General features: G+C 40.7%; 1 protein-coding gene across 1 annotated transcript in view; it reads right to left on the bottom strand.

The window, feature by feature from the left end:
- Window positions 1–1131: 1131 nt before the first annotated feature.
- The window catches only part of cemip2 (cell migration inducing hyaluronidase 2), a 29200-nt gene continuing 14946 nt past the window's right edge, over window positions 1132–15385 (bottom strand). The window contains exons 9-24 of the mRNA XM_062418276.1: window positions 14625–14830; window positions 13527–13596; window positions 12770–12898; window positions 11849–11937; window positions 10280–10411; window positions 9781–9816; window positions 9396–9551; window positions 7759–7936; window positions 6779–6994; window positions 6454–6656; window positions 5934–6116; window positions 5457–5676; window positions 5271–5372; window positions 4997–5142; window positions 1455–1561; window positions 1132–1342 (exon numbers count right to left, since the gene is read on the bottom strand). Coding sequence (XP_062274260.1) covers window positions 1143–1342; window positions 1455–1561; window positions 4997–5142; window positions 5271–5372; window positions 5457–5676; window positions 5934–6116; window positions 6454–6656; window positions 6779–6994; window positions 7759–7936; window positions 9396–9551; window positions 9781–9816; window positions 10280–10411; window positions 11849–11937; window positions 12770–12898; window positions 13527–13596; window positions 14625–14830 — 2373 coding nt within the window. The 3' untranslated portion in view covers window positions 1132–1142. The remainder of the gene's footprint in view (window positions 1343–1454; window positions 1562–4996; window positions 5143–5270; window positions 5373–5456; window positions 5677–5933; window positions 6117–6453; window positions 6657–6778; window positions 6995–7758; window positions 7937–9395; window positions 9552–9780; window positions 9817–10279; window positions 10412–11848; window positions 11938–12769; window positions 12899–13526; window positions 13597–14624; window positions 14831–15385) is intronic.

Raw genomic sequence — 15385 nt, 5'->3', positions numbered from 1 at the left:
AAAGATCATGTTTGAGGCAGATGAAAGGTTAAACATTCAATTTTGTTTAAGAAAAAAAAAAGTTATCTACAGTTTATGAATAACTGTGCTGTACATGTGGCCAGCACTTGAGACACCATCACTGTGAAGAGATAAATAAAAATATGAGAAATAAAAGATCCAGTAAGTCCAGGTAGGAATCCATAAAAAAGGTGCTTAAAGAATTTTTTGTACAGCTGCACGATGATCAGAGGAGGTTTTCCAGTTAAAGATTCAGATGTTACAGATATAATGGTCTATGTGTGGAAAAAAGATTAATGGGCTACAAACTGTCTCCAAATGTGATTAACTTTTCTCTTTAACAATATTTTTTATATGTCAGACAGCTAGATAAAGCCAATAAGGCAAGATAACCAGATTCAATTCACTGCAAACTATTATGTCTACAAGACTGTTTAAATATTAGTATGAATATGGCTTAGTTTTAAAAAATATAGGTGTTTTGCAATAAATAATGGTAACAGTTAACATACCTAACTAGCTACTGGGTTTATTTTTAGTACACGAAAGGTTCTGGCTTAATATAGCTGTTTAATTCTCAGATTCAATGGCATTTATTTTCATTATTTCCCTTTGACCTGAGCACATCGAATCCATCTCAATTCATTTTTAGTTCCAATCGAACATCATTTTTCAGGGACAATGCAATTTATTGTCATAATTTCCTTCTGGCCTGTGTGTAACTAATGCATTTTGTTCTGTTTCCATTTATTATATAATAAATAATAGAACTGGCAGGTAGATGTTAATGATTGCTTTGGATTTGTTTTTGCTATTGTTCATGATAAACAATAAAGTTATTGCAAAGCTCCATTTGATCATTTTGGCTGATAAGGCATGTTGTGTCTTTAAAAGGAAAGTGCATTGACTCAACGGCCCCAAGGCATACTTACACATCCACACGCAGACACACAAACAAAATCACTAAAATACTCACCCCGCTTATAATAAAATACCTTCTCTCCACTTGAAACTTGTAAAAAATCTTTGCCATTGTTAATAAATTAAAGGTTCAGCAGTTCACATTCATCAGCTGGTTGTGTGTGTTTGTGTATCTGTGTGCAAGAGGGTTTTGGGTAGATAAGTTGTATAGTTCACATTGGTCATTGTAGTCCCGTGGCTTTTTTTAGCAGCTCCAGGTCTTTGCGTGTTTTAGTTGCATGTGGCGAACAGCCGTATGCTTCCAGACCAAGCGGCAGGTAGCGCTCCTGCAGCCCCAGGAACTCATCTCCATGCCCGGTTTGGAGCGAGACCCAAGGAGGGGGTGAAGAACTGCCCTGGAATCCCCAGAGTGCTAGACTCTCTGTGGTGAGAGACAGCAGTCGCAGTGTATGAGAAAAGAGGACACTGATCTGACAGATATGTAGTAACAAGAGAGTCAAAGGCAGGAATCAATTTGTGAGGGTGCCACTAACCTTTACTGTGCAGATCAGCAACTTTGGCCACACCAAAGGAGACCAGATGTGGTGCTACAGCAGTTAGGCCTTCTAGCTGACCTCTTGTTGCCATGAGCACAATCGACCTGATCAGGAAAACAATCAAATCTGTAAATCTAAGTATAAATCAAGGGACCACTGTCTGTCTGTCTGTCTTTCTTTCTGTCTGTCTGTCTGTCTGTCTGTCTGTCTGTCTGTCTGTCTGTCTGTCTGTCTGTCTGTCTGTCTGTCTGTCTGTCTGTCTGTCTGTCTGTCTGTCTGTCTGTCTGTCTGTCTGTATGTATGTATGTATGTATGTATGTATGTATGTATGTCCTTGACATATCTTGAGAACTGTTCATCTGATCTACTTTAGACTTGGCAGGTGCCTTGCTGGGGACCCTAAGAAGTGCAGTGTTAAATTTGGTGCAATTTGGACACGCTCAATATTTATCATAAAACTGAGCCGCTCCGCTGCAGCAATGGGGCGGGGCTTCTGTGTGAGTGAGTGATAGAAAAACAGTGGTGGAAAGCTTTCTCCAAGAGAGAGAGAAAGCGTGTGAATGACAGAAATACAACATTATTTTCTGAATGTTTCACGACAGTTACGTTCTAATGCACAAATAAACAACCATCAAATATAATCAACAGATGATTTACTGAAGAGACAGACGCTCTTAGTTTCTGTTTAATTTTCCTCCTCTGCATTTTTCCTGTTCATTCTTTCATTACATCCAACTGATGCAGTGGTAAATACCAAGATTAACAGGAAAAAACTTGTTTTGTGCAAATATGTGAATACTGTGTTTCAAGCAGGGCAGCTGAGAGAGAGGGAGCAAGTGAGAGACAGAGCAGCAGAGCGAGTAGATGGAGCAGTCAAAAGCTTTTTCTGAAACAGAAAGCCTGTGAATGAGATAAACGACTGACCAATCAGTGGTCTGCAGTGTTTTTACATAATCTATTAGTATCCGTACAGCTCAAGGAAATTAATTTCATATGGCATGCTCTAAAAAGTTAAAAGTAGACAGGGAAAACACAGCTTTTAATCAAGAAAAGACAGACCCTTGGGCTACTTCCGACAGGCAGTTCAAAACCTGTATGTCTCATATAAGCACAAATCTTTTGATCAAAATTACCCGCTCAAATGATCGGAACAGAAGCCGTAGAAAATAAATGATCTAAGAGCTCAATATGAATGATCCACTTTATTTTAGAATGCACATCTTAGCAAAAACTCTCTGTTTTATATTTTATTTTGAAATGCATCCCTATGCTCCTTGGTTCACATCAGCACTACGCCAGCTCAAAACCAAAGGCCGTCGATTGGAGCGCCTCTATGCAAAAACCGGCCTTGCAGTTCACAAAGAAATGTATTATAATCACATACTTCAATACAAGGATGCTCTTTCTTCAGCCAAGACCACATACTACTCAACCTTAATCAGGACAGCTGATGGGAACACCAGAGCCTTATTTTCAACTATCAACAATATTCTGAAACCTCCTGACGCTCTGCCATCTCACTTACTCACAGTCGCAAAGTGTGATGCCTTCATGACCTTCTTCAATGCCAAAATTGAGAATCCACCAGACACTGACTGCTTCAAATAACTCTGCATCCTCTCCGCACTCTTGGCCTACATCGTCCTTCAGCTCTCTGAAATAACTGGTCTCATTCATAAATCCAAGCCATCTACCTGCCAGTTAGACCCTCTACCTACCCACCTGGTAAAAATCTGCCTACCTGCCCTATCCGCGTTAATAACCGACATCATTCATTCCTCACTGACCTCTGGTGTTGTCCCAGCATCACTAAAGACTGCTGCAATAACACCAACACTCAAGAAACCTGGCACTGATCCGAATGATATGAACAACTTCCGACCCATCTCAAACCTGCCATTTCTCTCCAAAATTCTGGAAAGAACTGTTGCAGCCCAGCTCCAAACCCACCTATCCGACAATAAACTCTATGAACAATTTCAGTCTGGCTTCCGTCCCCTTCACAGCACCGAGACAGCACTAGTGAAAATCACCAATGACCTCCTGATGGCATCTGACTGTGGACTTCTCTCCATTCTGGTTCTCCTCGACCTGAGCGCAGCTTTTGACACTGTCTCCCACGACATCCTCCTGGACAGGTTATCCTCCATTGGAATCACTGACATCCCTCTGGCCTGGTTCCGATCATATCTCTCTGGCCGCACACAGTTTGTTCAACTTAAGAACCTGAGATCCGGCTCCTCCCCAGTCTCTAGTGGTGTTCCCCAGGGCTCTGTCCTTGGCCCCCTCCTGTTCATTATTTATCTTCTACCTCTTGGTCATATTCTCAGGAAATTTGACATTCAATTCCATTGTTACGCTGATGATACCCAACTCTATCTTTCCACTAAGCCTTCTTCCACTCTGCCACCCATCGCCCTATCGGATTGCTTACTGGAAATTAAATCATGGCTCTCACTCAACTTTCTTAAACTCAACGGCGAAAAAACTGAGGTCCTCCTCATTGTTACCAGATCTACCCTAACAACACTCAACACTTTCTCCATGTCCATTGACAATTCCACTGTTCCTACATCGCATCAGGTAAAGAGCCTGGGTGTTATCCTGGATAGGACATTATTTTTCGAAGCCCACATCAATAACGTTACCCGGACTGCCTACTTCCATCTACGGAACATCAACCGTCTCCGTCCCTCACTTTCACCAACCTGCACCGCTATCCTGGTAAACACCCTGATCACATCCCGTCTGGACTACTGTAACGCTCTCCTCTTTGGTCTTCCGCGGAAATCTCTTCACAAACTCCAGCTGGTACAGAACGCGGCCGCCCGTATCATTACCAGGACCGCCTCTATTGAACACATCACTCCTGCCCTGCAGCAACTTCATTGGCTTCCTATCAAATCCCGCATTGACTTTAAGATTCTACTCCTCACTTACAAGATCCTTCATAACCTGGCACCATCATATCTCTTGGAACTTATTCACATCTACACACCCTCCCGAACTCTCCGATCCTCCTCCGCCAACCAGCTCTTTGCCCCATCTGCCAACTTAACTACCATGGGGTCAAGAGCTTTCAGCCTATCTGCCCCCCGCCTTTGGAACTCTCTCCCACCGGACATTTGCACTTCGGACTCTGTTTCCACCTTTAAATCCCGCCTGAAAACGCACTTATTCAGAGTGGCATACTCTGTCTCACACTAACTATGCAATCATGTTCTTGCTTATTTGTTGCACTGATGCACTTTATAGTCACATTCATATTTATTTCTTTATCTTTGCACTAAAATTTACCTGATTTTTATTGTTTGATGTACTGTTGTCGTGTTTTTGTGCCTTGTAAGGTGTCCTTGAGTGCTTTGAAAGGCGCCTTTAAATAAAATGCATTATTATTATTATTATTATTAATTATGCTTATTTAATCTTATTGGTGTAAATACTCATTCACACTGACATCAATAGTATTAATTTTTTGTGTTGAAGCAGAAATACTGTGTGTTTGTGTGAGTGGTATTATCTTATTTTTTCTTTCTAACCTCTTTGGTATTCCAGTTTTCATGTACTGTGCCATCTTGGCGTCCATCTTGGCAAATGAGGTTTTCTTGGTGACTTTCCCAGAGCAGGCGTCCACAGACACTAGGAAATACCCAGGCTGAAAGAAGGGCATCGTCACCTCATTCACCTAACGAGGAACAGATAAAACAGAGGGGTCAGACACATAAAAGCATGAACCAAAAGCTCCAGTCACATGAAAATACAGCATCTACAAGGAAAATCTGTTGTTTCTTTATTGAAGCCTGATATTCTTACAGTGATAAAGGAGCTGTTGCTTCCTTTCTGCTGCTCTTTGCTGCTGAGAGACTTGACTTGTGTCTGGAGATAGGATGTCCATGGCTCACTGGAAAACACAAGCTGAGACACAAAACATACTGGTTGCAAACATCTGGACCGAAATTACATTTACCGGTACAGGTATCTTAATGTCGCAACACAAACCTGTTTTGCTCCGCAGACTTTGCAGGGTTGTGTGTTGAGGGCAGGCATAGGTACCACTGCAGAGGGGGTCTTGGAGTACTTGGGATAAGCCTTGGCTGTACAGTTACAAATCTGTTTGGAAGACGTGGTAGCCATGATTTTCACTCTTTCACAGCCTTTTACAGAGCAGTAGCTGTGACCGTCACGGCTGTGCCGGGCTCGTAGGTAGAGCCATAACAAGCTAGTGTGATGGGAGGAAAACAGGAAGAACAGGCAGAATTAATACATTTTAGAAAACCAGAGTGACAAAAGGAATTCAATGTAGAAGAATGACCTTTGAGGTCAGTGCAAACCAGGATCAGGAGCCACTCTGCTTTGTGTCAAATTACAAAGTTTAAGCTGCTTCTGCTTCTGTGAGCATACTGCAATATTTTCATGTCTAATTATGTGTGTGAGGGGTAAAAGAAAAACAGAAGACAATGTATTGTGTTAATTCACCCAGTAGTTAGGTCAAAGAAGTATTTCCTCTCCATCGGTCTCTTTTCCAGCTCTTTGAGAGATGGCACGGTGCCGTAGTCTGTCATATCCTCAAAAGTGTTGCTTTGCCTATCGTTGATGTCGGCCATGATCTGAAAAGTGCTGTCTGTTGGGTAACAGAGTCCAACCAGCACCCAGTCATCTCTGAGGGAGAGAATGAAAGACATTCAACATCACCCAATGTTTCCACAAGACCTCTCATAACTAGAAACATTTAGAAATGTTATTATTATCTCATTAGTTAAGTATGTTTTTTAGCTGAGAATATTTATCATGTGGCTAATACAAAACCAGAAATCACACAATATAACTGAAGATGTGAGGACATTTTGGTCTATTCTTGTTAAACACTGATAAGAGTGATAAAAAATATTTGAAATTGAAAATAATGTTATTATTTCCTGTCAAAATTTGAAGATATATCATAAATACATTGACTTGCAGCAGCCCTCCTTACACATAACTGGCTCTGGTGACTCACTTATCGAAGTTGATGAGGGAGAGGACAACCTCTCTGGGTGCAGGTCCGCTCCAGTGCAGCGTGTAGCTCTTGCTCATCATCAGGATGGGCTGGAACAGCGTCCCCTGGCTGTTGATCCCCCTCAGCACCAGAGGAATTGTGGGGTACTCATCTCTGCTGATTGACAGACTGAGGTTAGGAGCTCCCTGGGTCTGGATGTACACCTGAGGGAGAAGAGGATGTAGTAGAGTCAGGAAGAAGAAGAAGAAGAGTGTAGGATGATAAAGAGGAATTTTACATTAGAGGGACAGAACAACACGACTAAAATGTAGAACATCCACTGTACCTGGGAGTAGCGGCCGCTACAGATCACTCCATTCCACTGAGACATGTTGACACAGGTGGGATGTCTGATCAGGTAGTTGTCTAATCTGCCGACGTAAGTGTCTGTGTAGCCTGTCACTGATCCGTCCACATCATGGAAGATTGAGTTCTTGTCCCCATCCAGGTCATTCTCTTCAAACCACTGGCCAGGACGACCAAAGAACGTCCGCAGACCCACCTGAGGATAGTATACACAGAGTGTGTCATGAACACCACCATACAAATTAATAGCAGACTTTAGATGCAGTTAAGTGTAATTGGGGTTTGTTAGTGACAGGTTTAAGTGAGGCAGACACTGTACTATACAACCACTAGAGGGCAGCAGTGTTTCATTGTTTCTCCACAGGCCTGACTCTGTATGGGGTCTCCTCTCTGACCGCAGCTTCACATAAATGTCAACTCAGTGACTGAGCTGCATTCTCGTCAGTATGAGAGGATGGTTGAAGGGCGTTAAAAAACAAATCGGATGAAGCTGCCAAAGGGGCAGAGACAGCTTAGAGCGAGGCAAAGAGAAAAGGACTAAGATCAATAAAAAAATGTTTATACAGGAAAGTGTTTACAATTGCTGTTTTTCTAACAGCAGTGAATCTGCAGAGAAGAAAGAAACAAAGTATGACGCAACAGAATGATAAAGAGGAAGGAAGAGAAAGAGCTGAGACAAATGTATGGTTAAAAAAAGTCACATTTAGGGATTATCTGTCCTGAGATGTCACATGAAATCAAGGACAAACAAGACAAAATATACACAATATTAATTATATACAGAGCCTGAAACCATTCAGGACCCTACTGGACTGCTTAACAGGCTCCACACTGAACTGCATGTTAATTTGATGGAGTAATTGTAATACTATAGTGCAAATATATTTACAATACACTAAATGGTTGAATGTGCTCAGGATGCCTCAGGTGAAGTTATATCAAACATAAATGTGTACTAACAGTGGAGTGGAAGTTGAGCTGGGACAGGTTGTTTCGTGGGGTGAGCTGCCACGTGTTCTTCAGGCTGAATCCCACTGCGCTGGTGTAACGCTCTGGTGTAGGGATGAATCCACGGAACGTGCTCTGTGTGAGCCGCACCGGACCATCATAGATCTGGAAACCTCGGATTGGAAATGTCCTTTAGTGAAGAAAGGGAAGAAATAGCGTATGACTAGAAAAGATATTTGACATCAATACATGTGAGAAAACAAATGAAGTAAAAAGAGTAAAGGGACCATAATTCAAATGGATGGCCTCTCGTTTTAGCCCCACATTGGCCTAAACCCAAAAGGAGTTACAGAGACACATGTTAATAAATCTCCAAAATGATTCAGCAAGCCAATGAGCTCACTATGGAGCAGAAATTACATGTCCCATAAATCTTAGTCATACAGCCTCCAGTGAATTTTACAGTTCCTCCCAAATGACTTAACATGAGTTATATAGACACTATGGTCAGTGTAGAACACTGCTACAAATGCTACATTGACACAAACTTCCTTCATATAAAAGTTTACAATGAGTAGGTAAGACTGACATTTTGAGGTAATAATCAAATCTTCACCAATTCTCCAATTTGCTCCAGCATAATCAGTGATCCTGGTCTAATTATTCAAATGTCACGTTCATTTGTTTTCATAATGTGGGCTTTGTTATGTAACTAAAGTTCACACAAGTAAAATTGTGTTTTATGTAATCGCTATTACTGAAACCTTATTGGACTCGCGTTTTAATTAAATCATCAAATTATCCATCCATTCTCTGTGGCAAGAAAAAAAAGAGTGTCGGCAGTCCTGGCAGCAACCACCATGGCGACAGACAGATTGACTGAGCCAGATGTCACAGTGCGGTCCGGAAGCCTATAAAAATGGCTGTAAAGTTGTACAAAGTGGTGACAGTGGTAACAAACTGACATAAACTGTATTCCCCTAAAACCAAAAAAAAAACTATTTGTCAGTCTTTTGTTTATGTTGTTCTCCTCTTGTATAAAAAATATCTGTAATGAGAGACAAAAAGAAAGACAGACAGAGGGAGAACTGTAAGGAGACCCTGAGAAGATATTTCTGATAGTTTACCCACTGATAGTTTACCTATCAGTGGGAGCTATGTCAGATCTTCATATGTTCCCCTCCAAAGATAATCAAAAAATCAAAACAAAGTTAAAAAGAAGTAGGAGCTGTGTGTCAGAAAAGCCTGATGTCCTAAACAGAAAGCAAATGTTCTTAAATTATCAAAATGCTACAATGAGTAATCCCTTTCTACGAAACCACTGAAGTGTTGCCACCAGTTTTTCATAAGCTGCCTAAAATATCACTGGAGGGAAGTTAGTCAACACAGGACTTCCTTTCACAAGTCCACCTACTGCTTAAAGCAGCTGTAGCAGCCTCATGTGTCCATCTGTCCAACTACCTCACTGCCTTGCTGAGTCGCTCTTCCTTGTTTGTTTTTCCTGACATATTTTTCTTTGCAGACTCCTCCAATTCCCTCCCTTTGCAATTCCTCACAAAACTCAGTTTGAGTTGGATTTCCATCTAAATTCCTCAGATTTATCTTTCCTCCCTTCAGCAATTTTATCTTCCCTGTTTGCTCCGTCTCACCTGTTTCTAGGCAGTGTCCTCATCTTTGCATCAGCCCCTCCTAAGCCCCAGTATTTATTCTGGCCCGCATTGGTCCCTCTGTTTCGGCTTTCGCCCACAAAGAGAGATTGTGTCACCTCCTGGCTGGAGCCTTCATCCTTAGGGTAGCTGCCATCACTGGAAAAAAGAGGGTATAAAATTCATACATACACGTAAACATGTTCATAGTTTTATGCCTCTAGATTAGTCATTGTACTGCACAAGAAAGAGATACTTGTGACCACACAGCAAATATCATACAATATGTGGTTCTTGGTAAGTTCACCATGGGGAAAGAAAAAAACAAAATATGGCTCAATAAAATAATTAGACTGATATAAGTCAAGTGATTTAGATAAATACACACCTGGCAAAGGATAATCCAACTCCATTGTCTGCAAACCTGCGCAATGAGAAAAAATAAATATGCATTACACTTAAAAATGTCTGTTACTGAAATACCATGAACCTGTCCTAAGCTGTCAGAGAAGATGGAAGTATCGTTATTGATCCAGTATTCAAGAAATGAATAAAACAGACAAAAGGTGATCAAAGTATCTATTGGATCTGATAATATATTCAAAGTGTTATATCAGGTACTTCACAGGTACTTGAAAATCTATGGAAATCAAGATAATGTTGAATAAAAAGTTAGCTGGAATGATAAGGGTGCAGGAAAGTGTATTTCATCACCAACAGTGGATGATGTCATCACAGAAATTTGGGTGGACTTGTATCATATTGCCAGCATAAATGTTACACAATTTTCCCTTTTTTTTCCCAATCAGAAAAGTCCCTGTCCTCATTTCCCTAGAAGACACGATGAGGTGGCTGCTGGACACATTACAGCCTGTGAGCGGTCTTACCCAGAGTTCTGGATGACGATATCTCCACCTCGTATCCAAGCTCCTAAGTCATTGTTCTTGAAGGAGATAAGTGTGTCAATGAGTGCTGCCACTCGAGGACGCCTAGGGTCTGCATTCTGGTGCGGTCGGAATCTAAAAAACCCACGTGACACACAGACACACACGCACACACAAACAAATGTCAAACCAATATCTTACCCTATTTTTTCTGCAGATGTGGTCCTCATGAAGGTTAGACAACACACATACAAACACATTCAAAACTGATTAAACAAATTTAACCTTCGCTGGCTTATGAATGACTAACAGCTGATTATCATCATCATAGTATAAATCTGCATACACAAATAATTACAGGACATACAGGACAAAGCAGCGCAATTGGACCCTTATGGCTCCAATGATCATTGTCTCTTAAATTGTGTCCTACAGCTGCATTTGAGGCTATGTGGAGTGTAACAAAAGGGTTTATATCACTTCAGGATGAATGTTTTTTTGGATAAGGATAAATCTCCCAGTTAGATTAAGAAATACATTTGTGGTGCCCCCTAGTGGTAGAACATTCCAGGACTGTGCAGAAAAGCTCAGACCAAGCATCCCAACATGTGCACCACATTTATGATTTATGAATTTTAAAACTACATGAAACAAACCAAAACGTAAAGTTTGTTGTTATAGCATCATCATCTGGCCACTCTGTTTTTTGTTTTTTTGTCTGAGTAGTGGGTGAGATTTCCAACCCATCTGCCAGGTTTGGGAACATTAGCTGCTGTGGTTTCTGAGACGCATATACTTTAAGGGCACAAAAATAACAAGACACAAAAAAAAATGTGTGTTTCCTACAATTACAGACACATATCTCTCTCTCTCTCTCTCTCTCTCTCTCTCTCTCTCTTATGCAACATTAATACTTAGCACACATTCTAACATTTAAAATCCTCCCCCTCGTGCAACCTCTGTACACATACACATACACATACACACCGAGAGCGTGGCCAGCAGTCTCAGTGGACACATAAGATATTTTCCGTCTACTTGAGGGCAGTGTTTGGGTAGCGTGCTGCAGAGTGGAAACTCTATCTGTGAAGCCTTATTTACACTGTCAACACAAACCTGACAGACCCTCCACTAAGATGCAGCAGCACCGTCGTCATAAGGACATCCATCTATCCCATTCAATGGCCATATCGTAAGAGATATATGCTGTACAGTAGGGAGCTATAAATCACTTAATTCATACACAGTTAGTGACAGTGGCATTAAACAAATACATTAGTAAACCACAAATACCTTAATATTTACTTTCTGTAACTGTACCCCGTGGTACATTTACATATGGTCTTCCACCATAGACCCTCTAACTGTGCACAGCTATAGGCTTTGTGCTAAAAACATATTGACTAATCACTATTCATTTACATATACTTGACTACCAACTCAAGAAAAAAAAACCTCTTGGGACCAATTCATATTTCTATGCACAGTATAAATGGCAGACTGTATATTTCTCAAATGAACTGGAAGCTGGCCATAAAATGCTAATTCACACATTTGCACATACATACATACCTGGCATTGTTATCTAGACAAAGGTATTCCCGGGGGTCAGCAGCACTAGCATTGGTTGTCTTCACTCCTTTATCGATGAACAGCCCTGCCTGGGAAGTCGAAAGTATGATTGCAATTAAATTCCAAGGTTTCTTTAGAGATCCAGTATGTGCCACTGGTCTATTTCTGTTGGATTGACATACAGTAAGTAAGAGTACTAGTATATTTTACAGTGTGGTACTTGAGGCGATAAAAAACGGACTAAATTTAAATTCTGGGCTTACAGAGTTAGAGAATCAGTGTTGCACAGGAAACTGCAGAAAGACGTAAGCAGAACTCTTGTAAATTATTTATGTGAATGAAAATGTTGTGTTTATTTTTCTTCATGATGTGGTTTAGTCTGGTATCATTTAAAAGTGTACTGCACAAATGAATTAAAGGAAAAATGTAATATGTCTGTCTGCGTTTGTGTGAGTGTGTCTTGTGTATATGGAAACCTGTGCAGTTGGTCCTGTAGTATAAGCAAGGTATAGTCTTAAACCTTGGGGCTCCTTTCCTCTATAAGAGAGCCTGCTGTGGTCAGGCTGGACAAAGAACTTACAGTTCACCTGCCCGACTTCTGTCATTACACAACAGACGGCTATTGTAGAGCCCCCTTGTGTGTGTGTGTGTGCGTGTGCGTGTGTGTGCGTGTGTGTGTGTGCGCGTGTGTGTGATTCTTCATAGCAAGAACCAAATGAGTATGCAGAGTATTATGTGCAGTTCTTTAGTTATAAACTATATTTCTCTTGCTTGTATAAGAGAACGAGGCAGAAAGAGAAACACAGAAAGGCTTGGCATAGCTTAGTACATTGAACTGTACACAAGGAAAAAAATACACACTGATTTGAACCTACACTAATAATAAAAAAAAAGCTTTAAGATGAGCAACACTGATGATACCTTGAAGTTGGAGTGTACGCGGTTATTGTAGAAAATCCCCAAGGGAGTGAGCTCTGCTTTGGTCTCTGGTACCAGCCCATGAGATTCTCCTGTTGAAACACTGTGGAATACAAACCATATGCCGGCATCCTGGAGAAGGATAAGGCGAGAAACAAGAACAAATTGTGTTTGTTGTTGGCACAGCTAGTCAACAGCAAAATGTTATTTATCTGGGCTCATGCACATATCAACAATAGGTAGAGAGCTGAAGTGAAATAGAAAACAAATAAGTAGAACAACATAATACATATGGCTCAAGTCTCACAAAAAGGAATGAACCAGGTGTAGGAGTTCATATGAGCTCAACAGCTCATTATAGTTTGTGGTTCATCTGACACACGCAGACATCCTAAATATCACACAAATACCCCCTACCAATAAGTATTACATTAGCCCTCCCCAGTGGACCTCCACACTGTTTGTGCCGAAATGAAAAAGAGACCCACACGAGGTCTTCTTCTTTTTTATGTTAGAGGTATTGCTATGTTATTGTACCCCTCTATCAGACACTAAAGCCTCTTAAATCCTTTTTTTATTGACGGATCACTTTGTTATGGGTATGAAAATCAATTTTCATTATGTAAAGTTCAGGAACACCAAAGCCAGTGCAGCTTCAATACAGTCCATATATCAATACAGAGCTCATACATTTTTCATCATCTTTTTAAAAAAAATCATTTTAAGCTACTTTATAATTATATAACTCTGCTGTTATTACCTGAGAACCAGCAGCTGCATTGCCGATGAGGTTGTTGTTGGGGTTGGCGATCCAGAATGTTGAAACTGCCCTACGAAACACACCCACCAAACACAGACAGACACAGACACAGACACAGACAAATATTTTAAAAAGGGCATTACCTTGGCATATCCAATACTATGACTATTAAGGGGCAGTAGAAAAGATGTACAAATTCACTGATTTCAAAATTTCCAAATGATCCATCTCTCCAACATAAACTTTGGATAGGGACTACTCTGCTAACACACACCAAAACTCTTGGAAACAGGCATTGCTGCTTCTCTCCAGTGGCACTTTTCTTGTTCCTGATAATACACAAAAACATCCTGTGGAGAGGAGCGGTTGTTATTGCATGGGTGAAACCACTGTGCCAGTATCTCTCACACACACTTTTACTAACTTCAGTATCTCTCTTACATAAACATGAACCCCTCTGTCTTTTCTCAATGTACATCTACCCTATCTCAAAAATCTTCCCACGCTAACTTGAGAGTCAAAGACTTATTATCAAACTTATAGATTAAAGAGTGTCACAGATCATTTATGTTTATTTGGCTTCACTGTTCACTGTTTTCAATGACAGGTTTAAAGTTCCCTCATGAGTATGAAGCTACTTTTGAGTGAAGATGCTGGCTTATTTGTAGTTGTCAGGGCTTGGCAACCACTGTCCCCATTATCTGTTTACAATTACAATTATCCAGGCTCATGATTAACAAATCCCCAGTCTCTCTGAATTGCAGCTGTTCCTGATCACTGTGGGTGGATACATTAGGTTAAAAGTCATTTCAAACCTGTGTGTATGCCTCACAGAGCAGTTAGAAACTGTTAAAACTACAACAAAACTTTGATCAGTGAGTTAATTTTAATATAATGTGATAATAATAAATAATAAATAAATAGTTGTTTTTTATACCCACACTTTATATGTAAATCAATGAGACAAGCATATAGTTTCTTAATGTTGGAAAATCCAAATCCTTATCCTAAGTTCTGGACTTGCAGTGGTTGTTGAGCAATGAACTGTACTCATATCTGTAACCAGAGACATACCAGCACATTCTCCTAAACTCTTACTTGCACTCTGTGCTGGGTGAGGGAGTGTGGCCCTTGTAAACTTTGTCCTTGATGCTGATGCAGAGGGTCTCGTTGCGGTCGGTGGGCAGCAGAGTCCCAGGTCGAGTCAGCAGGCCAAGGTTGTGGTAGAAAGTGTTACGCTGCTCAATCCCATCCTCAAGGAAGAAACAGTGACCCAAGGTGTCGTAGCCCACAGTGTTCTTCACCTGGTAAAGGGGGGAAGAGCACAAGAAGAAAAAGGAGCCAGTTAAAGATTTTTACGACTAAGTTCTTGGCAGAAGGAGAAAAGAAATACAGTAATATATCCCATTTATGTAAAACCTTTCCTAGGAAGATACAGTTTATGGAAATATGCAGAAAATTCTGGTAAACAAGAGGGCTAAGACAGTATTTAGATCAATCTTGGTATCATCAACAACCCACAAGACACAAATGTGCATGTTCCAACTACAGCCTGCCTCCTTAGAGACTCAACATTTCTAAAGGAGTACAACTGTTTTTTAATTAAATCCATCTGAAGAATGGGTAGAGAATGATGGTATCAAGATAGCTGTCAAAGAACACACAACAACAGAATATTCACTTGGTCTTTCTGTCAGAAGGGAAACAGGAAAAACAGAGTCAAACAATGTTATCTAAACCCTTGAAATTTCCATTTCCTCGATGCAGCTTGCACAAATGCTTTCAGTCATCAAGGACAAAAGTTAACCCATCACCGTTTGGCAATGACATCAAGAGAGAGCCTAACTCACAAACACAAA

Source organism: Scomber scombrus, chromosome 4, assembly GCF_963691925.1.
Source record: "Scomber scombrus chromosome 4, fScoSco1.1, whole genome shotgun sequence".
Classification (NCBI taxonomy): Eukaryota; Metazoa; Chordata; class Actinopteri; order Scombriformes; family Scombridae; genus Scomber; species Scomber scombrus.
This window is presented reverse-complemented; position numbering and strand designations above follow the sequence as displayed.